This window comes from Ochotona curzoniae, unplaced genomic scaffold, assembly GCF_017591425.1.
Source record: "Ochotona curzoniae isolate NIBS_2020 unplaced genomic scaffold, NIBS_Ocur_1.0 contig_66, whole genome shotgun sequence".
In the NCBI taxonomy this organism is placed as follows: Eukaryota; Metazoa; Chordata; class Mammalia; order Lagomorpha; family Ochotonidae; genus Ochotona; species Ochotona curzoniae.
This window is the reverse complement of record NW_024466512.1, coordinates 300,570-325,528: the sequence shown is the minus strand read 5'-3', so window position 1 is coordinate 325,528 and position 24,959 is coordinate 300,570. Positions and strand designations below refer to the sequence as shown.

At 58.7% G+C, this 24,959-nt stretch overlaps 1 protein-coding gene across 5 annotated transcripts in view; it reads left to right on the top strand.

The window, feature by feature from the left end:
* Positions 1 to 24,939, top strand: part of INPP5A (inositol polyphosphate-5-phosphatase A) — a 135,207-nt gene extending 110,268 nt beyond the window's left edge. For 4 of the 5 annotated variants that reach the window (XM_040991916.1, XM_040991913.1, XM_040991917.1 and 1 more), the window contains exons 9-16: positions 3,775 to 3,859; positions 10,656 to 10,751; positions 10,837 to 10,911; positions 18,910 to 18,983; positions 21,137 to 21,248; positions 23,679 to 23,747; positions 24,109 to 24,196; positions 24,282 to 24,939. In XM_040991916.1, the coding sequence (XP_040847850.1) occupies positions 3,775 to 3,859; positions 10,656 to 10,751; positions 10,837 to 10,911; positions 18,910 to 18,983; positions 21,137 to 21,248; positions 23,679 to 23,747; positions 24,109 to 24,189 (592 nt within the window). In that variant the 3' untranslated portion in view covers positions 24,190 to 24,196; positions 24,282 to 24,939. The remainder of the gene's footprint in view (positions 1 to 3,774; positions 3,860 to 10,655; positions 10,752 to 10,836; positions 10,912 to 18,909; positions 18,984 to 21,136; positions 21,249 to 23,678; positions 23,748 to 24,108; positions 24,197 to 24,281) is intronic. The other variant, XM_040991914.1, reaches the window with a different exon arrangement.
* Positions 24,940 to 24,959: the final 20 nt, after the last annotated feature.

Sequence of the window (24,959 nt, the reverse complement as noted above, 5' to 3'; positions counted from 1 at the left end):
TGGCCTGCCTCACCTCGGTATTTGCCAGTAGGTGCTGTAGCCTGGCCTGGCCCATCCAACCCACCCCCAATTCCAGCTCATGCCAATGGGGGTTACAGCCTAGCGCAGCTCAGCTGGCAGCAGTCCTAGCCCTCACACATACTGATATGTGTTGCAACCAAACCACTATTCTGGTGCTAGGGTTCGCTAGCAGGTGATGTGAACTGGCCCAGCTGGGTCCACCCCCAACCTGCACCAAATGTATGCTGGTAAGCGCCATGTCCTGGCCTGGTCTGGACTGCTCCCTATCGTGATTCTTGCGTTCACCTGCAGGGACTGTATCCTGACAGGAGTTTTCCAAGCTCCTCCATCGCTTGAGGAGAAGCTTTGAAGTGACTAATGAATGGAACATTCCAAGTGGCTTTGGTATTTCTACATGGTCAGCGTTGGCCCTTAGTGCTTCCCAGGAGCAGGTGGAATGGGCTGAGGCCAGCTGCTCACTATGCAGCGCCCACTCATGGTGAGGGGAGAGAGTGCCTGCTGGAGCTACGGGCACCCTGTGCAGGCCTACTCCTGCTGGCTTCTGGGAAGCACAGCCCCCACCAGGGCAGAAAGACACTGTCTTTGGAGCCTAAAAAATTGATTTTTATGGCTCTTTTTGTCATTTTCCTTTTGAATTAGGCACATGATATTGAAGTGGGCCTACTTTTTAATCATAATAGCCACTGACAAGGTAATTAATTTTAAAACAACGCTGCTCTTTTCTGGCCCAAATAGCACTATACTGAGATGAAAAGTGAGTGCTGTGAGGCCCAGGCCTGGGCACTCAGGCAATTGCCTCGGTGCTGACAGCCGCTTCATCTTACTGCTTGCTGCGCGACCTTCCGAGTGCTGGTGGTTATTAATTGGCTCACACTATTATATCAGAGCATGGTGAGATGCCGTGGAGGGCTCCAGCCACGCCCAATGCCTGTGGGCCAGAGGCTGGAGTGGGGGCATCTGCTCCTGTGAGCACGCTGGGGCTTCCTACAGCTCAGGCCTCTGCACTCCACCTGCAAGTGCTCATTCACAGGAGCGTTCCTTAATGTGGGCGCTGGCATTCCAGGAGCTAGGTGAAGTGACACCCAGCGACCAACCATGCAGTCAGTTCTGCTGGCTTCGGGCCTCCTGGCTGGAGCCTGCGTTCATGGAGGATCCTCAGATGCCGTCCTGAAACACAGACTTGGCAGCCGGCGGCCTGTGGCTGTGGGCAGGGCAACATGGGGGCCCTGGGTTCTCACCTGCAAATGCCCTGGCCGAGATGGGACTACCCTGGCCCTGGATGTCACTTCAGTTAGCAGCATTGGACATTGGGGTCCCATGGTTTGGATGTTCAGGAAGAGATGCGAGCTGTCCCCCTGAACAGAGGGAGCTGTGCTATGTGTCACTGCCTGCCAGGCCTGGGTGCCTCAGAGAGCCGTGGGGGACAGGCCTGGGCTAGGCACGACCTCTCCCACCTGAACTCATCCAGTCCCCAGCTCTTGCCAGTGGGGTGCCTCTCCACAGGGAGGGAACAGGACGCATGGCTCACTGGTGCCCGCCCCACTGGGTCTCTCAGCTAGCCATGGTGGATGAGCATCTGGGGAGCCCAACAGGGACAAGATGTGGGCAGCAGGCCAGGCACCTGCGTGCTGAGCCCAGGAGCAAGCAAGCTTTGAGGGTCTCAGACACCCGGGAGCAGGGGAGAGGGATTGTTGCACCAGCTTCTTGCTGTCCCTCTGCCACGTGGGACCTGGGGCCCGCAGAGTGGTGGCAGGAAGCAGGACGCACTTTCCACGGGGAGATTGCATTTTAGAGCAAATGAATGACATGGCCAATGTTCCTTCATTCCCACTTAAAGTTTAAGTAGAAAGCAATTGCTCATGTAAAGGAAAACGGGACACCTTTTGGGATTTGGCAAGAAGATACAGGATGGCTGTGCATGAGGCAGTATGAGTAGTCGAGGCCACATGCCCTGTGGAGAGCATGTTGGGCTGGGCATCTGGTGTGGTGGTCAGGACAGCAGCTTATGGCTCAGGTGCTTGGCCCCAGCCACTCAGGTGGGAGACTGGAATGGGGAGTGAACCTGCCAGTGCAACACTTCTAATAATTTTTGAGCGTTAATTAGAGCCCTTCAGGGTAGATAGGAAGATGCCAGAAAGCAGCAGAGCTCTGAAGGCCAGTGCCCTGGGGAAAGGGTGAGCATGGGCCTCTGGCATGACCCTGTTTTGTAGTTTACTTAGGGGGTGAAGCACCAGGAATTGAAGGATCTGTGATGGGCTGACACTTCTGCCTGCTAAAGTAGAAGTTCCTGAGTGACGTGTGGTTGGCAACCCCTGCCCGGTGCAGGAGCGGCCATCACTGTGACTTCTTTCAGAATCCCAAATGTTTTCCTGTTGATGCTGAAAAAAAAAGGATGGGGCCAGGGCCAAGGACAGAACCCAGGCTGTGGGAATGGTCTCCAGGAAACAGGCATGCGAGAGAAGAACGAAAGGAGCCAGGACTTGGCTGAGTTAAGAAGACATAGCCGCTCCTCCTGCACTGATCAGGAAGCCTCCAGAGCAGGGCAGGGGGACCACGGCCAGTCACAGACCATGTGTATGATAGCCAGAGGGGGCAACTCTCTGTTCCTCAAAAAAAAAAAAAAAGAGTCCGGGGGAACAACCTGGGGTGACTGAGTAGCCAGTACCATCCCAAACTCAGAATCTATGATACCCCTGGGCCCTACCCAAGCTCCATGAAAGTGCAAACACCAGCTGGGCAGGTCAGAGACATTCTGGTGACCAGGCAGAGGAAGGAAGGATCTATGAGATCCTCTCATGGACCTAATGGACAACTGAGGACAAAGAGGACTGGTGACATGCCAATGAGCAGTGCAGGTACACCTCCTGAGAACTTTGTCACTTGCATTTTTCTCTTTGATTAAACTGTGGGATCCCCGAGGATGTGGTAGTCAGTGACAGTCCCTGTGGGCGTGCTGGTGAGTGTGCTGGTCAGTGACAGTCCCTGTGGATGTGCTGGTGAGCATTTAGGTCTGTGAGCCAGGCAGTCCATAACTGGCAATGTAATTGCACATTCTTGTGCACACTTGGCCACCTTCGGGCTAGTGGCTAGAAATAACATTTTGCATCTAGTGAATAAAAGGCTCCAAGACTTGCTCTCAGACCTCCCTCAGCATCCACCCTGAGTCTCAGGAATTCTTTCCCATACAAGCACTTCTGCCCTGCCCTTTTTCTATCAAGGCTGCTGCCAGCCCTTGCTTGCAGGCTCACAGTTGTCCATAATGCGATGTGCTGTGATCTTGAGGTGGAGGGGAGACATGGCCCCTCCCCTCAGGCTCACATGTCCATGCTGTGATGTGCTATGAACATGGCAAGAAGTCATGGCCCCAACCCTTGAGTTCATGTTTCTGCCTGGATGTGCTGGGGCCATGGGGGCAACCACCTGCCCCTTGGTTCATATGTGCCCATGCTAAGATGGGTTGTGACCATAGGGGGAACCACCTGCCCCTTGGCTCATGTGTACCCATGCTAAGATGGGTTGTGACCATGGGGGGCTCCAGATTGAGCCCTAGAGAGGCAGAGGTTCCATGCATGGTTTCCCATATGTATGGGTGCAGGATCGGGGGCTGTCAATAGGGTTCCTGACCCCATAAGTAAGTGCAGGCCCAGGGCTGTTAATGCCATTCCTGACCTCATGCATGGGCGCAGGATTGGGGCTGTCGTTGGCATTCCTGACCCCATGTGCAGCCTATGACTTCTCCTTCCCTCCTGCCAGAATTGTTGACCAGCGATTTGAGAAAGTTGCCTACTTCGTCTTTGGTGATTTCAACTTCCGGCTGGATTCCAAGTCTGTGGTGGAGGTAGGTGCTGAGTGCCTGCCCACAGCTGTGTCTAAGTCGCTGTATCACACTCTGAAGTGACAGGGTTGGGTGTTACAGGTGAATGCAGTGACGGGTGCCCCAGCACCAAAATGAATGCAGATTTTTTGTTTAATTTTCCCATGTTTTCAGTACACTGGCATCATGGCCATCAGAGCAGGCCAAATGGGGTCAGGTGACCCAACAAGAGGGGAGTAGGTGATCAGGCCACCTGCAGAGCCGTGAGAGATGTTGGGGTCAGGGTTCCATCTGCGGCCACTGCTTCCCCACATATGTGAGGACTAGACACAGAGTCATTAAGGATTGTTCCAGCTGTGTGCAAGCCTTTTCTGGGGGAGGGTACAGTGACACTGTGTGAGGGTGCGGTGTGCTGTGTGAGGGTGCAGTGTCACTGTGTGAGGGTGTAGTGTGCTGTGTGAGGGTGCAGTGTGTTGCGTGAGGGTACAGTGACACTGTGTGAGGGTGCGGTTGCTGTGTGAGGGTGCAGTGTGCCTTGTGAGGGTGCAGTGCCATTGTCTACTCTCAGGGTGGGTGTCTTGTCAGCAAGCCTCATTATTACTGATGATAGATCATAGCTATTTTCTGTTCTCTTTGGATAAAGACCTTTGCACAGGGGCTCTCCAGGCTTCTCATGGTGCAGCACCATGCTACGGGCTGGGCATTAAATTGGGTGACCCCAGGATGTCCTGAGTAAGATCAAGGCCCCAGACCCAGGGTGGAGGCCAGTCCTGCAGTGTGAGTCCTGCAGCCTAGTTGGCTGCTAGCAGGTCCAGGGTGCTTGCCTTCCCGCCCACCTTGGCCACCCTGTCCCCATCTCCAGTTCTGCGGGTGCTCGGCTCCCCAAGACACAGCAGGTGCAGAGAGCTCTTTCCATCACACCTACACCTGTGTGGCCCACGCCAGCAGCACAGTGCAGCCTCCCGTCAGCATTCCCAGTGCCCGCTCCTTCCCTCATTAATCTTCCATCCTCCATGGAAAATTACCTCTGCTGACAAGCAAGTGTGCTTCTGACGGAGATGAGCACGATGCCACTGACGTCCCCACTCTGTGTAATTAAGCTGTGGCACCTGCCCAGACCTGCCTCGCTGCACGCAGATGCCTGAAACTGGCTGCAGCGAGTCGGCCAGAGGGCAGTAAGTCCACCAGGAAGGTGAGGACACAGGGCCTCCGCCCAGGGTCTGCAGACTAGGGCCTCGGCCTGGGAAGGGGGAAAAGCCAGAGCCCAACTTGACCTATGTATGGCAGTGGGGTGGGGGCCCCGGGACCCAGGCTTTGGTTCCCCCAGAGCTGGATTCCTGCTCCAGTGCTGAGCTGGGCTCACTCCACCCACCAACCCCAAGACTCTGGGAGCTGCCACAGGAAGGGGGCACCATGTCTCCAAGAGGGATCCTGCCTCTGCCCCTGGTGCTGTCACTGTGAAATGCGGAACCCCTGAGGCAGTCCGCTGGTCCCTGGGTACAGACCGTGGACACCCTGCTGGGGAATGGCCAGGCCAGTGGACATGGGTATGGGTGAGCATATGGGGCAGAACTGCAGTTTCCATTGCTCAGGCTGGGCCCCTGAATCGGGGCTTGGTCCTGCTCCTGCCATTCAGGTCCTCACTGTCCACCGCACGCAGACTCCTCACCCTACACAAGGCCAGGGCAGCCCTGCTCCACCCTCCTGGGCTCAGGACCTGCCTGTGTTTCTCCAGGGCCGGAGGTCTTCGGGGCTGCCTCAGTCAAGGAGCCAGATTTCAAACTTGATTCCAGTTAAAGAAAGAAAAAAGAAAAAAAAGCTTATGTATTTATTTTACTTGCAAGAGAATCTCCTGTTCCATCCTATATCCTGGTTCGCTCCGCCCATATGTGCAGGGGCTCCAGCCAGGTCTTCCCCAAGTTCTCAGCCCACACTGCTACCTCCCAGCATGTCTGCCAGCAGCAAACAGCCAGGATAAACCCAGGCCCTCTGACTGGGTGCCCGCCAGGAGGATCCCCGTGGTGCATGGCTGGACCTGTACCGAGGACAGCCGTGTGGGCCCCTTCCGTCAGCCCCAGGCTTTGCCTCTGTGCTCCACTGTGCCAGGGTGGGGTCCAGCACCCAGGCCTTTCAGTCTCAACCCAGCAGGCCCTGCATGTAGCCAGCTGGGTGGATTCCATGAGAGGGCTGTACCTGGGTTTTGCCAGGCAAGAGGAGGGGCGCGTGTCAGGGAGGCCCCTCCGGGGCCATGGGGAAAAGAGTGGCTATATGAGGGAAAGTCACGAGGACTGCACTCATGTCCCCCGTGGGCCCTGCTTCTGCCTGCAGAGCCACTAAGAGGAGGCCACATGATGCCACCAAGGAAGGCTTCTCCCCCCTCCAGGGTCAGAGTCCCCCACTGGTGTGCCATCTGCGCCTGTTGGCCCAGGACGCTGCTTGCAGCTGGCGGCCATTTACGCGTTTCTAGATCCCAGTATGCACTGCCCCAGAGCACAGCACACAGGGGAGTGCCTGGCATGCAGCCATGTTTGTAAGTGGTAGCATGGGGAGGCAGGGTCGAGAAGGTCGTCCTGCAAAGCTGCACTGGCTGGGCCAGCCAAGGGTCCAGGCTAAAGCACCTACCCAGAGGCGGCAGTGACCACCTCGGGCTGGCCAGTGAGCTCTTTCCCACAGGCCCTGCTACAAAGTCAAACCCTCCCTTATGGCAAACAGGAGGGAGGCTGAGCCTCTTGGGGAGTGCCTGGCGGCTTGTGGACAAGACCCATCAGAAGTTTGTAAGATCCATGTCTATGACAGTGAGTGCCCAGTGACAGGAGCCAGGACCACCACAGATTCAAGATGGAGATTGTCCATCCCTCAGCCCCAGGTGCTTGAGCCTGGCCACTGTGAAGGGGGCACTGCCCCATGCTGCCGGTGCAAATGAGCGCTACATGCCCGCTTGCAGAGCATGGGTCAGGCCGGGCTGCTGGAACTGTAATTAAAACACACGATAAGCCCTGGTGGCTGCTGCTGCTGCTCCAGCTCCACTCCGCTGCCTCATTGGAAGGCGTGCTTCATGCCTGGCGCAGCGGCAACTGGCAGCTGGGCACTCAGCTGGCCGTGGTGATGCCGAGTGACAGTGGTACCCGGCACACCCGTCTCCACATGGCCTGCCTGCACCACACCTGCTGCCTGTCACCACCCTGTTGGCAGCCATGGCAGATGCCAGTCCCTGGTTACCTGAGAGGGGTCCCAGAACTGACTCTGCTCGCCTTGAGGGAATTGGAAAGGGTCATGAACTGCATGTCCTCAGGTCACATCCTCACATCCTACAGGCTGTGGAGCTGGCTGGCACCTGGCCCCCAGCTGCTGTGAGCACAAGACCCCAGTCACAGTCCCGGGTGCAGATGAGGCTGGCACATCCAGAGGCGTGGCTGCAGACCCAGCTGAGGCTGCTGTGCCAGCCCCTGGTGTGGCTCAACAAGCCGGGAGCTAGATGCGCTGGCTGACTCCCATCTTGCGTGTGTCCACCAGAGCCAGCTGATCTGAACTGCAGTAGTAGGTAGTAGGTGTCAGGGCCCCAGGGTCTGCCTGGCACTGCCAGCAGGGTATGTCCAAAGCAGACAGCTGGACTGCCCAGACTCCTCAGAAGAATCCTGCGCAGAGCTGCCTGGGGAGAAGGAGCAAGATCCCCTGCTGGAAATCATTGGCCCAGGGAGTAAGGGAACCACCCAGTGGGGACCCAGGGTGGAGCATTGGGGTCAGCCTGCTGCACTGGTCCCCTCACTACTACCCTTTTGCATGGACCCCGTGACTGCTGCACAACTCCATGTGGATTGATGTAGAACTTCAGTTACAAAGCAGACCCAATGGACCATTAAGCTTGTTCCCTTGGCTTGCTGCACGTCTGTGAGAAGCTGCTTCCCAGCGTGGCCCAGATCACACTGCCCCCAAGGCATCTGAAGGCAGGAAGGTGGGTTCTTTGCCTCCTGCTGGTGAAGCATGGCACCTACACAACCTGGCCCCACCTGGACCCTGGGGTGTCCTGGGTACAGGTCCAGCTGGTGGAAACCCCAGCTGACAGGGTCTCAATGGCCTGTTCTGAGTGAACAGTGGGCAGCTGGGTAGAGGACAGCAGCCCCTCCGCACAGCAGGCCCTTGGGTCATGTGCAGCGTGGCAGTGTCAGCCCCCTGAAGGCCACAGGCCAGTGCCCCTCGCAGTGGCAGCAGTAGATGTCCCTGGTCCTTGAGAAGATGGAAGGAGGTGGAGGGATGCTGCCCACAGCTTCCTGGAACAGGAACCCTCCGGCCCTCACAGGGCTCAGCTCCACGGCAGCCATCGTCTGAGCCCTCTGTGCAGAGCAGCCTTGTCCACCTTGCCCTGTCCTGGGCCCGTGCATGCCCTCTGCTGGCCCCTGGCCCAGGGGCTGCTGGCTCCAACAGGTATACCTAGGCCACAGGTAGGTCAGGAGCTCCCCAAGGGGTCTGCATCCTGACTGAAGCATTCAGGTTCTGGACTTTGTACCGGACACCGCAGCGCCACACTGTGTGAAACATACCATGTCATCTGTGATTGTGGTTGTGTGTCATGTACCACACCGTGTGTGCATGTGTCAGGTACCACACCATGTGTGCGTGTGTCAGGTACCACACCGTGTGTGCATGTGTCAGGTACCACACTGTGTGTGCATGTGCCAGGTACCACACCGTGTGTGATGTGTCAGGTACCACACCATGTGATTGTGTGTCAGGTACCACACCGTGTGTGCATGTGTCATGTACCACACTATGTGTGCGTGTGTCAGGTACCACACCGTGTGTGCGTGTGTCAGGTACCACACCATGTGTGTGCGTGTGTCAGGTACCACACCATGTGTGTGCATGTGTCAGGTACCACACCGTGTGTGCATGTGTCAGGTACCACACTGTGTGATTGTGTGTCAGGTTCCACACCGTGTGATTGTGTGTCAGGTACCACACCGTGTGTGATGTGTCAGGTACCACGCCGTGTGATTGTGTGTCAGGTACCACACCATGTGTGCATGTGCCAGGTACCACACCGTGTGTGATGTGTCAGGTACCACACTGTGTGTGTGCGTGTGTCAGGTACCACACCGTGTGTGCGTGTGTCAGGTACCACACCATGTGTACATGTGTCATGTACCACACCGTGTGTGCATGTGTCAGGTACCACACCATGTGATTGTGTGTCAGGTACCACACTGTCTGCTGCTACTTGGCCCTATGGATGCTAGCTTGGGACTTTGGTCGCTGTCCCACCCAGGGATCCTGTGGCTCCCCACACTGAGCACCAGGGAGGAGGTGCCAGGGCCACCCTTGTTGATCGTGGTGGCTTTTCAGAATCATCCTTTGGAGCTGTTTCCCCCTCAGAAGAGAAAGCTCCCTTCTGCTGGAGCTGAGCTGGCCAGACCCAGATGGAACCCTGGCTTTTTCTGCTTGAGTGGGCACGCTGGGTGGGAGGAGCTTCAGGAGCCCCCCCCTTGCTCCGCAGGCTACGGGGGCCCTACCTCCAGACAGTCAGGTTTGCAGTTTTGTTTTGTAAGGTCCCAGCAGATGCCTTTGGGAGCCACAACCATGAATTTTCTGAGCGGCGTCCTGGGTGCGACAATGGCCGTCTGCCTCCCTGGCCTCTCCCATTCACTGCAAGGAGCTTAAGCCCTTCAGGCACATTAGCATCTGGATGGGGCAGGACCTCGGCCCCACCGCTTCGGCTGGTGTTTGGGTGCCTGTTCTAATCCTGCTTTCTGTGACACAGAGGGCGGAAGCCACTCCAGAGGGCACGACCTGCTTAGGCGGCCTGTGTATGGAATGCCAATGGCCTGGGACAGTGCCGACCAGCTGTCCTGCAGCCAACCACAGCAGGCTCTAGCCCAGGCTGCCCTTGGGCCAGGGGCTCTGGAGGCTCCTGCAGGGGTGAGATCTTTAAAGCTTCAAAATCACTTTTGTTCAAATGTTCTTTTAAAAGTGAATCCTGATTTTTTTTTTTAAGTCTAGGTGTAAAGTCCAGTTCCCCTAAAACCTTGTGAGTTGTACATGGCGCTCAGCCAGCCCCCGGCACTGGCGTCTAGCATCAGATCAGCCTTACCGCCCACCACTCCAGCCTCGTGTAGCTGGGATACACAGGCTCTTGCCTTGTGACCACCTCAGCTGCATAGTCTCTGGGGTGCCTGGGTGGCTTGTGGCTCCTCGGATCTGCTTCTGCCAGCTAGTAGACCCAGTGACCCACCAGTCCTCACCTGTATGGCCCTGAGCTTGAGGCAAGAAGTTTCTAAACAACTCTGAATGGGCTAGAAGCAGCTCATGGAGCGGCATGGCTGCCCGCCAGCCTGCCCTGCCCTCTGCTATGTGCTCCATAGGCTGCCCTGGGATGCCTGAGTACCAACCTCAAGGTGGCCCCACCTCTGCCACCCAATGCTCCCTGTTCCTGTAGATGCACATAGCACCCCCATGTCCTAGACAGGGCCCTGCATCTTACTGCCCTTCCTTCCTGCCCACCCGTGGGGGCCTGGGCTTGGTGCCCATATTGTGGACATCTATAACACTGCACCTGCCCCCACGGGTTTACGTTCTCATCCTGCACTGCCAACGTGACTACCCAGACAGGCCCGGGGACAGGCAGGGCCCTCTTCTGCAGCTGTAGTGGTCAGTGTATTCCGTGTCCAGCACTTGTAGGCCCATGTTGGGCAGGGGCAGGTGGGGCTCTGGGTTGCAGCCTACAATGCCTTGTGGCTGTGCCCTCCATTGCAGAGCTTGCTGATCAGCTGGCAGGGGTCAGGCCTGTGGTCAGGACCCTTAACTTCTCCTTGGTGTCTACCCGCAGACACTGTGCACCAAGGCCACAATGCAGACAGTGCGGGCTGCCGACACCAATGAAGTGGTGAAGCTGATATTCCGTGAGTCGGACAATGACCGGAAGGTGAGTACTGCAGGACATAGATGGGTAGCCGCGCAGGTCAGGACCAGGCAGCTGGGCACTGCCCAACACAAGGCTCTTGTTGCAGGTCATGCTGCAGCTGGAGAAGAAGCTGTTCGACTATGTCAACCAGGAGGTGTTTCGGGACAACAACGGCACGGCAGTGAGTGTCCTGGGCTGGCCCATGGGGTGGGGTTGCTGCGTCCCTGCCCTTGTCTCTGCTAGCAGACTCTGACACCCTCGCAGGTGGTGTATGTACAGAAGGCCTCAATTTCCAGCCCTTGGTTGGACTTACGGGCTGGGGGCTTCATTCTGAATAAGGAGCCACACATGCACGTGGCTGGTAGGAGTGTGAGATGTGTGTGTGTTTTCAGCCTGTGGTACTACTGAGTACATGCGTGTGCAGATGAGTGAGTGATGCACAAGTGTGCAGTGAGCATGTCAGTGAACTGTGTACATGGATGAGTGTGATGTGCGCAGGCGAGTGGACATGAGTGCAGTGTCCACAGGTGAGTGTGCAGTGTACAGTTGAGTGTATGTGAGTGTGGTGTGCACAGCTGAGTGTGTATGAGTGTGTGGTGTGTGCATGTCAGTGAATTGTGTACATGGTGGGGTACATGCTGTGCAGACAGGACTACCAGGACAAATCAGACTGTCTCTGGGAAATACATGGCTCAAATCATTCAGCCAAACACCAGGCTCTCCCAAAGAAGCCCTGCTGCAGGAACCAACTTCTACTTCTTTGTGTGTCAACGCTCACTTGTTTCATCTACTTGAAGTCAGAGCAGCACACCTGGTAATAGTGACCAGGGCAGATGGACATGTGCCTGGTCTTGCACAGGGAGGAACACTCACACCAGCCGGAGATTCCGGAGATCAAATGCCAATCCTGAGCCACTCAGATACGCGGCAGCCATGCCAGACGGCCACAGCAGCAGGGCTACTGCCAGACCCAGGAGGCTGTGCCTGGGTTAGAAGTGGGGGAAGTGCTGAGAAAGAGCACAGGCACTGCAAATAATGACCCTGTGTGCTCACACGGCCCTGCCCTGACCCTGACCCTGTGTGCTCACACGGCCCTGCCCTGACCCTGTGTGCTCATACAGCCTTGCCCTGACCCTGACCCTGTGTGCTCAGAGCCCTCACCCTGCCCTCACCCTGACCCTGACCCTGTGTGCTCACAGAGCCCTCACCCTGACCCTGATCCAGTGTGTGCTCACAGAGCCCTCACCCTGACCCTGACCCTGACGCTGCGTGTGCTTATACAACCCTGCCCTGACCCTGACCCAGCGTGTGCTCACAGATCCCTCACCCTGACCCTGACCCTGACCCTGTGTGCTCCCATGGCCCTGCCCTGACCCTGACCCTGACCCTGTGTACTCACATGGCCCTGCCCTCACCCTGACCTTGACCCAGTGTGTGCTCACACGGCCCTGCCCTGACCCTGACCCTGTGTGCTCAGAGCCCTCACCCTGACCCTGACCCTGACCCTGTGTGCTCACACGGCCCTGCCCTGGCCCTGACCCTGACCCTGTGTGCTCACATGGCCCTGCCCTGACCCTGACCCTGTGTGCTCACATGGCCCTGCCCTGACCCTGACCCTGTGTGCTCATACAGCCCTGCCCTCACCCTGACCCTGACCCTGTGTGCTCACAGAGCCCTCACCCTGACCCTGACCCAGTGTGTGCTCACACGGCCCTGCCCTGACCCTGACCCTGACGCTGCGTGTGCTTATACAACCCTGCCCTGACCCTGACCCAGTGTGTGCTCACAGATCCCTCACCTGACCCTGACCCTGACCCTGACCCTGTGTACTCACATGGCCCTGCCCTCACCCTGACCCTGACCCAGTGTGTGCTCACACGGCCCTGCCCTGACCCTGACCCTGTGTGCTCAGAGCCCTCACCCTGACCCTGACCCTGACCCTGTGTGCTCACACGGCCCTGCCCTGACTCTGACCCAGTATGTGCTCACACGGCCCTGCCCTGGCCCTGACCCTGACCCTGTGTGCTCACACGGCCCTGCCCTGACCCTGACCCAGTGTGTGCTCATACAGCCCTGCCCTCACCCTGACCCTGACCCTGTGTGCTCACACAGCCCTGCCCTCACCCTGACCCTGACCCTGTGTGCTCACACGGCCCTGCCCTGACCCTGACCCTGTGTGCTCACACGGCCCTGCCCTGACCCTGTGTGCTCATACAGCCTTGCCCTGACCCTGACCCTGTGTGCTCAGAGCCCTCACCCTGCCCTCACCCTGACCCTGACCCTGTGTGCTCACAGAGCCCTCACCCTGACCCTGATCCAGTGTGTGCTCACAGAGCCCTCACCCTGACCCTGACCCTGACGCTGCGTGTGCTTATACAACCCTGCCCTGACCCTGACCCTGTGTGCTCACATGGCCCTGCCCTGACCCTGACCCTGACCCTGACCCTGACCCAGTGTGTGCTCACAGAGCCCTGCCCTGACCCTGACCCAGTGTGTGCTCACACGGCCCTGCCCTGACCCTGACCCTGTGTGCTCACACGGCCCTGCCCTGACTCTGACCCAGTATGTGCTCACACGGCCCTGCCCTGGCCCTGACCCTGACCCTGTGTGCTCACATGGCCCTGCCCTGACCCTGACCCTGTGTGCTCATACAGCCCTGCCCTCACCCTGACCCTGACCCTGTGTGCTCACAGAGCCCTCACCCTGACCCTGACCCAGTGTGTGCTCACACGGCCCTGCCCTGACCCTGACCCTGACGCTGCGTGTGCTTATACAACCCTGCCCTGACCCTGACCCAGTGTGTGCTCACAGATCCCTCACCCTGACCCTGACCCTGACCCTGACCCTGTGTACTCACATGGCCCTGCCCTCACCCTGACCTTGACCCAGTGTGTGCTCACACGGCCCTGCCCTGACCCTGACCCTGTGTGCTCAGAGCCCTCACCCTGACCCTGACCCTGACCCTGTGTGCTCACACGGCCCTGCCCTGACTCTGACCCAGTATGTGCTCACACGGCCCTGCCCTGGCCCTGACCCTGACCCTGTGTGCTCACACGGCCCTGCCCTGACCCTGACCCAGTGTGTGCTCATACAGCCCTGCCCTCACCCTGACCCTGACCCTGTGTGCTCACACAGCCCTGCCCTCACCCTGACCCTGACCCTGTGTGCTCACACGGCCCTGCCCTGACCCTGACCCTGACCCTATGTGTGCTCACCCAGCCCTACTCTGACCCTGTGTGCTCACACAGATATGTCCTGTGCCCCCTTGCCACATCACTGCTTTGTGTCTAGGCCTTTATTCTCCTTCCTAATTGTGAGAGCCTCGTGCAACAAGACCTGCAGGTTCCCTGGCAGGGTCAAGGCCAATTTTTAACTGTCCCAGGGCTGGTGTGCTGCACAGTGCTCTGCTCACTGTGTCCCTCAGGCCAACTATGTCACTACATCCCAGCCCTGAATCCTCTCCTCTTTCCAGGTTCCTGCCTCTGTCCCTGCGTGCTACCTGCTCCCTGGGACCCAGCTTCAGGAACTGTCCACTCCTCCTCCTATGGTGTCAGGCCTGGTCTGCTGCCCTTCCCCAGCCCTTCTGGAGGCCAGCCTGGTCATTATCTTGCCCTACCATGTGTCCCTCGGGCTTTGGAAGTCCCAACCTGCTTCCTGTCTTCCTGCTCTGCAGGAGAACCCAAACACCCTGTCCTGCTGCAGCTAGTCTGTCCTGCACAGCCAGCTCCTGTCAGCTCGAGCTGGGGCCTGTGCTGCTCATTCTCTGTGCAACATAGTGGCAGCCTGTTGCTTGTGCAGGGTGGAGATGAGGGGAAGTGCCCAGAGTACCCGGGGCTGTAGGACCACCTGAGAAGGTTAGAGGGCGGGGCTACTAGCCCATGCTGAGCCAGAGTGTGTGTGGTGGGGTGTCACCAGGGACCTCAAGCAAGACATGAAGAAAGCAGAGAATCCGCCAGAGGAGAGGCCTGGGGATTGGCATGAGGCACTGATGGGATCAAGAGTATTGTGGAAGAGCAAGGAGGGTCAGAGCCCAGCAGTGTGGCCCAGAGCTGTTAGCACACATGACCTGGAAGCAGCTGGGAGAATTGGTTCCTGGAGTAGACCCTCTGTGAGGAGCTGAGAAGTCCTCCCCCACATACCGCTCTGGGATGCCGGACACTGGCAGTTGGCAGAAATCTATATATCAGAAAAAGCATAGCCTGCAGTGGGTAAGGTAGAGGTCAGGGCCCTTGTGTGTGTCCCGCCAAGAGAGACTGCACCCCCAATAGTGTTGCCTTGGAAGGCATCTTAGATTCCACAGAGGTGGGGGCACTGGGCACTGGCATGCCGAGCAGTCACAACCACGAGGACCTGGCCGATGGCCAGATGTGTGTCCACCATCATTTCTTCAGGCTACAGGCAGACGTGCCCATGCCCGCCGATGCACACCACCACTGCAGGATGGATGCGGCTGGTCCGCCTCACCCAGGATCCCAGCCCTTCATCAGCCTCCGCTCTTGTACCCAACTGACAGGAATTTAATTCAAGCTGGCTCCTGAAAATAATTATTGTATTTTAAGAGTAGTAATCATTGGCCAGGACATGATTGAGTGTGTCCGTGCCCATTGACTTTTTCTATGATTTATGGCTTTGTTTAGTCGATATCCCCATCGCCATTGTATAATTAATTGTAAGTGCGGCTGTCAGGGCTGTAGGACCAAGCGCCCTGGCGAGGATTTGCAGAGATTAAATTTCCCTCGGCGGTCGTGGGGCAGGGCGGGCCCTCACATGGTAAGCGGCCTGTAGGACAGAGCTGTCTTCTGTGCGGAGCGCCGTGTGGCTGCAAGCACATCAATTTGCCAGCCAATATCTCTGCGGTAACGGAGGCCACTCCATGGCTGTGCCAGATCTGCGGCTGCTTCCTCACTGTCGCATGCCCCGTGCAATCAGCAGGAACGTTCAGATACTTGGGAGATTGCTTATCAGGTCACTGAGATAGAAATGACAAATTCAGAGAAACTTAAGGCAGTGTCTCATCTCACATCTGGCAATGCTGCCAGGCCTTACCCCATTCTGTCCTCCAGAAAGGCAGGCCCAGCACCTGGGCAGCCTCAAACTACTCACATAGGTTGGGGGCCCAACAGGCCCAAGCAAGGCAAGTCACCACCACAGACAAGGCTTTTTCCATTTGGCTGTTTCTGTTGCACTAACATTGCCAGCCAAGGGGACATAAAGTCCAGGAGAGCAAGATGAGTCTGGTTGTACCTTCATGGTCAAGTCAGTGTTCAGAGCATCTGTGTGTGAGTGTGCAGGAGAATGGGAGTGTGCTCCAGGAGAGTGCTCCAGGAGAGTGGGAGTGTGAGTGTACTCCAGGAGAGTGCTCCAGGGGAGTGCTGAGTGCGAGTGTACTCCAGGAGAGTGGGAGTGTGCTCCAGGAGAGTGCTGAGTGCGAGTGTACTCCAGGAGAGTGGGAGTGTACTCCAGGAGAGTACTGGCTGTGAGTGTACTCCAGGAGAGTGGGAGTGTGAGTGTACTCCAGGAGAGTGCTCCAGGGGAGTGCTGAGTGCGAGTGTACTCCAGGAGAGTGGGAGTGTGCTCCAGGAGAGTACTGGCTGTGAGTGTACTCCAGGAGAGTGGGAGTGTGAGTGTGCTCCAGGAGAGTGCTGAGTGTGCGTGTACTCCAGGAGAGTGGGAGTGTGGGTGTACTCCAGGAGAGTGCTGAGTGTGAGTGTGCTCCAGGAGAGTACTGGCTGTGAGTGTACTCCAGGAGAGTGTGAGTGTGCTCCAGGAGAGTGCTGAGTGTGAGTGTACTCCAGAAGAGTGCGAGTGTACTCCAGGAGCGTGGGAGTATGGGTGTACTCCAGGAGAGTGGGAGTGTGGGTGTACTCCAGGAGAGTGTGAGTGTACTCCAGGAGAGTGCTGGCTGTGAGTGTACTCCAGGAGAGTGGGAGTGTGCTCCAGGAGAATGCTGAGTGTGCTCCAGGAGAGTGTACTCCAGGAGAGTGGGAGTGTACTCCAGCTAAGTGGGAGTGTGAGTGTACTCCAGGAGAGTGCTGAGTGTGAGTGTGCTCCAGGAGAGTGCTGAGTGTGAGTGTGCAGGAGAGTGTTGGGTGTGAGTGTACTCCAGGAGAGTGGGAGTATGGGTGTACTCCAGGAGAGTGTGAGTGTACGCCAGGAGAGTGCTGAGTGCGAGTGTACTCCAGGAGAGTGGGAGTGTGCTCCAGGAGAGTACTGGCTGTGAGTGTACTCCAGGAGAGTGGGAGTGTGAGTGTGCTCCAGGAGAGTGGGAGTGTACTCCAGGAGAGTGCTGAGTGCGAGTGTACTCCAGGAGAGTGGGAGTGTACTCCAGGAGAGTGCTGAGTGCGAGTGTACTCCAGGAGAGTATGAGTATACTCCAGGAGAGTGTGAGTATGCTCCAGGAGAGTGGGAGTGTGAGTGTACTCCAGGAGAGTACTGGCTGTGAGTGTACTCCAGGAGAGTATGAGTATACTCCAGGAGAGTGAGAGTGTACTCCAGGAGAGTGTGAGTGTGTTCCAGGAGAGTGTGAGTGTGTTCCAGGAGAGTGCGGTGAGGATGCACGTGGAATCTAATATAAGTGGTCCTGCCCTTCTACAACCCCCATGGTTGCACCTTGAACAACGTGCTGGGCGCTCGGGCAAGTGGATCACCTAAGCCTGCACCGGGGTGGGTGCTGTGCAGTGCTCCCATACCCTCCAGGATTTGCAGACACCTGTGAGCCGAGTGATGACACTAGATCCTCACTTGAGGAGGCCCTATGTGCCCAACCTCCTGGCTTCTGTGCTGCCTGGCATGCCCATTGCCCCACAGTGTAGAGGCTGAGGCCACAACAGAGGTGGGCAGGTGTGCTGTTTCCTTGGGACAGGACCACTTGGTAAGAGCTCGGTATCTGGAGTCTGGGCACCAGAGCGGACTCTGCCACATGCCAGGCTTTGCTAGGCTTCCCAGAAGTGGCCACCATGGTCTGCACTATCCTTTGTACATGGTGGCCACTAGATGCCTGAGCCATCCCCTGCGGCTGCTGCCCGCTCCAACCTGCTGCATGTCCTCTAGCTGTTGTCTCCCTGAATGGCGGCAGAGATCAGATTAGGGCTGCAGGCACAAGCCCTGGCAAAGTGCAAAGGGCTCAAGGGGAGAGAAGGAGGAAGGGACCCCTCAACAATTGCCAGGGCTCTGGAGGTAGAATTCCCATCATACCAGTGGTTTTTGGCTGGGCCAGCGGGCAGTGCCCAGTTAGCTGGTCTCCTGGCCCTGAATGGAAGGAGTCAACACGAGGCAGCCACCGCATCCTCTGTATGTCAGATAGCTCGAGGTCAAGGGAAAGCTTTGTGATGGGAGTGCTCTCCCATATACTCTGTCACAGATGTGGTCAGACAGGCGGACACAACAGCGGCAAAGCTGACCAGCAGGGTGCTTCCAGGGAAGAAGGGCTGGGACTGGGCCCTGGTGGGTGACAGCCTGGAGCCTGCAGCTCAGTGCAGGTGGTCACTGGATGGGGGGGCTTCCTGTGTCCTGAGAAGCTCTCAGGTGGCCATGGGCACAGTGGGAGGCCTGGGGCTCTGACCGACAAGCTTTGGATGTGTTTCTGGATGGGCTCCATCTGGTGCCCAGTGGTCCCCCCAAGGTCCAGCCAGTCCTTAGAGGAGGCAGAGGAGTCCCGCAGCACGGGTCGCCTTGACTACACAGACCCGTCCATGCTGAGAGGAGCCAGTGGCCTGCCCAGTGTGAGACCTGCTCTGCCTTGCCAGGCTCAGCAACACGAGCCCGCGGAGCCTGTTGGGTCTGACTTCTGAGCTCTGCAGGTCTGTGTGCGTGTCTGCACGTGTCAGTGCACTTAGGTGTGCTGTCTGAAGTCTCCACTTCAAGGGTTTTAGTTGCCCCAGAGGGTTCCAGAAGCAAGAAGTAAGCCCCTCCCTCCAGTGAAGCCAGAGCTCCTGCTGGGTGGGGAGCACTGAGCTCTCCTGCCCTCAGGCTCCCGGGGCAGCTGGGAGGAGAGCACCCACAGCACACAGGCCTCTGGGTATGAAACCCACACGGGGCTTGTCCTGCACTGGCCCCTCTGCCTGCATGCACACTGGGGCCCACACAGCTTCCTCCATGCCCCCCGCCAGTGCAGGAGTACCCAAGGGCAGGGCAAGTCCCCAGGAAGCTGCCTGCCCTCAGGCAACTCTTCTCTCTTCAGCTCCTGGAGTTTGACAAGGAGTTGTCCGTCTTTAAGGACAGGCTGCATGAGCTGGACATCTCATTTCCTCCCAGGTAAGAGTGTGGCTGCCCAGAGTCGTCTCCATCCCTCCCCTCTGCTCTGTGTGTCTGTGCGAGTGGGAGCGCATACCCCACATGTGTGTTCACTCCATATGTGTGTGCAAGCTCTACCCCAACCCTTTCTGTGGCCATTAGCTGTCCTGCTGTCTCCACTATTGGCAGCTTCCAACATCAAGGCGAAGCGCTGGGAGGGCTGGGAGCTGGGTGACCACTGACCATCCTGTGTCCACTCTTGTGGAGGTCGCCCCTCACCCCTGGGTCCAGTCCATGTGGTCCTTCCTCCTGCCAGCCCCCCGGGGAATGCTCCACTTGGTACCCTGATGGCCCACATGGAGGCCGGGGCGTTGGGGTGGGACATATGCGGTAGATCCCGACATGAGTGACAGGTCACACCCCAATACATGCTCTGGGCCAGACGCTCCTTTCCTGGACTGTAACTGAGGTCAGGCAGATACAGGCTGCAGTGTGCCCTACTCGCCCCTAGACACACACTTTGGGTCCAGGGCCAGCAGGGCAGAGAGTCCCAGGCGCAGAGACAAGTTCCAAGCTGAAGAGGCAGGGGCTAGGAGCCCCCACTGGGTCTTCATACACCATATTGGGACCTTGGCCTTGAGAAACGGGGTAAGGTCTGAACACATCATGAGCCCCAGGCCCTCTCAGAGGGACTTTGTGTGGGTCACACGGGCAGTGGGCGAGCTGGCCACCCACACCTGGGCAGGAGCAGGGTTGGAACTCAGCTCCCAGCACATGGTAGGATGTGGAGTGGGGACAGAGGAGCTGAATTCTGAGCAGCCCCAGGGCACTTGGCTCCTTGCTGCTTCTGAGGGCCCAGAGGCCAGATCTGCCAAATTTCTGGGTGGCCTGGGCACAGACCATCTCCAGAGCCCAGGTGAGGCAGAGCTGGCACAGCACAGTTGCTGCCATTGGCTTCTAAGGAGATCACACATCTCTGGGTTGGTGATTTCTTTGCTTTTAGGTTTATTTCCCTTTGTGGGGTTCCAGTAGCAGTGAGTCTGTTTGATACCTGTTTCCTGAGACTTGAGGCCTCCCCAGGTGACGTGGCCACTCACACAGGTCCTGGGAACTAAGCTTTGACGAGGGTTGAGGAGGAATTTACTCCGTCCCCAAAGGCCGAGGTGAGGGCCAGGATCGCAGCTCCAGGGCTTGGCCACAAAACCTGGTCTGCTGGGGACCCACACGGGGCCTTTGTGCCTGCTGTGCACACAGCTGCGCCATCTCCCGCCTGCCCACACCTCCGAAACAAGCAAAGGGACCGCTGCCCACATCCTGGGGCAGGCGGGGGAGAGCACAGGTGGGCGATTGTTCCTTTTATCACCACTTCCTTAAGGACACCATTGTCCCTGAGCCGCAGCGGGAGCCCCGCCCGCCAGGTCCGCTCAGATAAGTCCTCGTGCTCATGCATTAATCAGGACAGACAGACAGCATCCGGCAGCGCATTTACACTGGGGGGAGGGGTGACCAGGACACCTGCTGGCTATGTAGGGGAGGCCCTGCCGTCCAGTCTGGCTGACACCTCCTTGGCATCAAGTGAGTCCCCAGGAAGCCGACTGAGTGTAGCTGGGGTGGGTGGCTCCCAGGGGTGCTAAGCCTGGCTGGCAGGAATTTGGGCAGGGGGCAGCACCCACACACCCCACTCCCAGCTCGGGAGGGCAGCTGCCAGGGGCGCTGAGCCTGGCTAGCACCCCCCACTCCCAGCTTCTTTCAGTACCACGTGTGTGCTCACACACAGTTTTAGACAGTTTGACCACTGTGAGCGCCGGAGCAGGGATGACCACCAGCTCTACCCTGTCTCACTGTGTGGGGGTTTGGCAAGCAGGTTAGGGACCAGCTGCAGGACGCCTTCAGTGGGAGAGGGATGTGTCCTAGGTACAGAACCCACAGGGAGGTGAGCTGGGGCTGGGCATCAGAGGGGAGGGGTGTGGCTGCTACCAGCCAGCAGTGGCACCCCAATCCTGTGTAGATCCCAGTGGCACAGACTAATGGGGATTCTGCCCCCCACTGCAGGCAGTATTCTGGGACTCGAGGGTGAGTCTTCTGGAAACTTCCATCTATACCCTTTCCTCCAGGATGGAGGTGGGGAGGCGTCGCCAGCCCAGCACCCTCACGTTTCACCTCTCTGTCCCCAGCTACCCATACAGTGAGGACTGCACCCAAGGCGAGCAGTACATGAACACCAGGTGCCCCGCATGGTGCGACCGCATCCTCATGTCCCCATCTGCCAAGGACCTCGTGCTGAGGGTGAGTGAGCGCCACAGGGACCCCGGGGAGGAGGGCAGAGCATGGGCCCTGGGCTGCGGGACCCTGGCCCCATCCAAGAGCAGCTGGACTCAATGCTGACTCAGCTCGGAGTCCAAGACCCCAGCATCTGCTGAGTCAGCTTCCGGGTCTTGCTGAGTTACAGGTGTCAAGTGGTGACACTGCGAGGTCCCCAGTGAGGTGTGCTCTTTGTCAAGAGCATGGGGGCTGCTTCTGGATGCAGCAGGTTAAGCCATGGCTTCCCAACACTGGCACCCCTTACTGGACTACCTGTTTTGGTTCCGGCTGCTCTACTTTGGGTCAAGTTTCCACTTGTACACCTGGGAGGCAGAAGATGCTCCAAGCCCTTGGGTTCCTGCAGCCATCTGGGAGAGCAGGTTGGAGCTCCAGGCTGCTGGCTCCCACCTGGCCAAGTCCTGGCTCTTGTCGCCATTCTGTCCTTCAAACAAATCAATGAGCACATCTTGGCAGGTGTGAGCACTGTGTGAGGCACACTGGAAATGCCCATGTGGTTCCTTCATCTTGATCTCAATGTCTTTGGGTTTACTCCCCAAACACCCAGAGCAGCAGGCTGGACTGAAGCCAGGTGCTGGGAGCTTCTCCCAGTCTCCCATGGAAGTGGGCAGGGAGCCACAGGCTTGAGCAGCTACCTGCCACCTGGCAGGGTGTGCGTCTGTGTCCCAGCCCTACCGTGGCTTACTTAGAGTGGAACCCTCAGGGCCACGTTTTGGGATGAGGGCACTGATAGGAAAGAAACGTCTGTAGGCTACACGGTTCCAGGGCTTTTCAGATCCACATTTTAAGCAGAAAGGCGAGGATTCAGGGGATCCTGGGCAGGCTGCAGCCAGGGCCTGTCCACAGGGGCAGCTGGGGCTGTGTAAGCCTGGACTCCACTGTCCCTGCCCAGTGTGGTGACCAAAGCCTGTCCTCCCACCTTGCCCAGCCATGGCCCAGGGTCAGGGGACTCCCCGAGCCCTGCACTGGCTCTGGGCCTGAAACAATGGGGAGCGGGGTCACAGAGTTCCAGCCAAGCCCAGCTGGGCACTGGCCTCTACTACGTTGCCCTTGATGACACGAGAGAACCCTGCGGGTCTGCAGTCTCTGTCTCCACATCCAGCAACTCCTGCCAGACAGAGTGGCCTGTTGTGGGCAGCCCCTGCCAGGCAGGTAGCTGGGCATGGGCAGTCCTCGCTGGCCCACATCCCCAGCACAATGTCGGGCCATGGGCTTAGCACTGAATGGAAATTGAGCAGACGGCAAGCCGCAATCCAGGGAAGCCAGGGGCATCGACACCATGTCGTGGCTGGAAGCTTCTCACAGACCCAGACAGAGAGAAGAATTATCTCAAGTGCTGCCTGCAGTCGGCTCCCAAGGCAGCACAGGAGCCCATGGAGCGGGTGGGCCGGGGCCAGCCTCAAGGCGGCTGCCTCACAGGACTTGATCCTCTAGGCTACAGGGAACCTGCCCCGTCCTGCACTCGCTTCCATGGAAGATGTCGACTACCTGGCTTCCAGGCCATGGGGGGGGGGGGGCAGCTGGTAGCCAGGAGCTGGTGGTGCTGGGTGGGTGAGGTTCCTGCTGGGAGCTGGGTGGAGCTGGGTGGAGCTGGGTGGGTGAGGTGCCTGCTGGGAGCTGAGTGGAGCTGGGTGGGTGAGGAGCCTGCTGGGAGCTGGGTGGAGCTGGGTGGGTGAGGTGCCTGCTGGGAGCTGAGTGGAGCTGGGTGGGTGAGGTGCCTGCTGGGAGCTGGGTGGAGCTAGGTGGCCTGGGTGGGTGAGGTGCCTGCTGGGAGCTGGGCGGAGCTGGGTGGCCTGGGTGGGTGAGGTGCAGGTGCTTGAAGACCGAGAGCAAAGGAAAGGAAGCTGAGGGAGGGTTGTCAGGTGCAGCCCCTCTTGCAGCACACCTCAGCACGCCACAGTCGTGAACACCACATTCCTAGGAGAGTAGCCCCTGTCACAGTTGCGATGCCATGAGTGGGACTCGGGCCTGAGCCACTTCATGCTAGGAGCCCCGAGAGTGCCCCAAGTCACAGTAGTGCTGTGTGTTTGACAGGAGGCCTGGTACACACACGCTGGGGACCAGGGACACCTTTGCACCCATGCGCGCACGCACACACACCACTCTGAGCTGTACACACACGCACAACCAGCCCCTGAGCTGTACACACACAGCCAACCCCCTGAGCTATACACACATACACACACACCGCACCCCTGAGCTGTACACACACAACCACACCCTGTACCCCTGGGCTGTACACACACAACCACCCCCTGAGCTGTACACACACACCGCACCCTTGAGCTGTACACACACACACACAGCCACCCCCTCTGAGCTGTCCACACACACACACCCTGTGCTGCACACCGAGCAGCCCCCACACAAAGGCCCCTCTCTGTTTGCTTTTCCCAGTCGGAGAGTGAGGAGAAGGTGGTCACCTACGACCACATCGGGCCCAACGTCTGCATGGGGGATCACAAGGTGACTAGGGCACCGGGCCGGGGCGGGCACCGCGTGGGGCGGGGCGGGCACCGCGTGGGGCGGGGCGGGCACCGCGTGGGGCGGGGCGGGCACCGCGTGGGGCGGGGCGGGCACCGCGTGGGGCGGGGCGGGCGCCGGGCAGCACACCTCCTCCCCAGGGCCCCACAACAGCCCAGCTTGCCTTTCTGAAATTCCAAAACGCGGGCGGTGGACGGGAAGGCTAAAGTGCCAGTCCCAGCTGAGAAATCCACGGTTAAGGGGAATAAAATGAAAAACCATCTGGCTGGGCAAGGCTCCCCCTGGGGAGGGGTGCGGGGTGCGCGCGGGCGGCCGTGCTGACCGCCTCTCTCTGCCCCTGCAGCCCGTGTTCCTGGCCTTCCGCATGGCGCCCGGGGCAGGTAAACCTCACGCCCGTGTGCACAGGTGTTGTGTGGTGCAGTGACGTGGTGGTAAATATGCCTCCTTCCCTAGCGCACCTTTCCACAGCTTTGCCTGGTGCGCGGGCGCCTGTCACGAGCCGGCCCTCTCCGACAGGGAGGCGGGGCGCAGGCGAGCAGACCCCGACCTCGTAGCGGCCCGCCCCGCCCGACGCGCTTCAGCTCCGGACCCGGAAGCCTCACATACCTCACCGCCTGGTCCGCCCGGAGACGCGGCGTGGGAACGTGCGGGGAAAAGTCACAGCCCTGCGGCGGCGGCAAGAAGAGCCCGCGGCTTAGGTTGCAGTTTCCATTCCCGGGATGCGCGGGGCGGCCGCGCTCTGCTCCGCTCCCGCGTTCCGTGGCGCCTGACTCACCGCAGCTGCTTCCGGTTTTATATATAAATATATGATATAAACTTTTTAAATAATTTATAAACCTTACCCAACCCTAGGCTGACTGTCGGCAGCGTGAGTGCGGGCTCTGCACCGCGTCGTCCGTGGTGGCGAGCTAGTCCTGCCACCGCGCGGGAGGCACCGACAGCCTGGGCCGCACGCTGTGCACCTGCGCACGCCGCCGGGCGGGGACACGCGTGCACCCTGCTGGTTTAACTTCAGAACACTACCGCGCCCTCCGCGGGGGCGTCGCTGCGTCTGCTCGTGGGCTCACTACCGCTGCCGGCGACTCGCGTGTCCGGCCGCTCTGTCCACGCCGCGCAGTCCGCGGGGCCGTCCCGAAGGCCTCGGCTCCTAAGCAATAAAATTGACCCTGTTGAAGCCTGCTGCCTGGGCCTGTG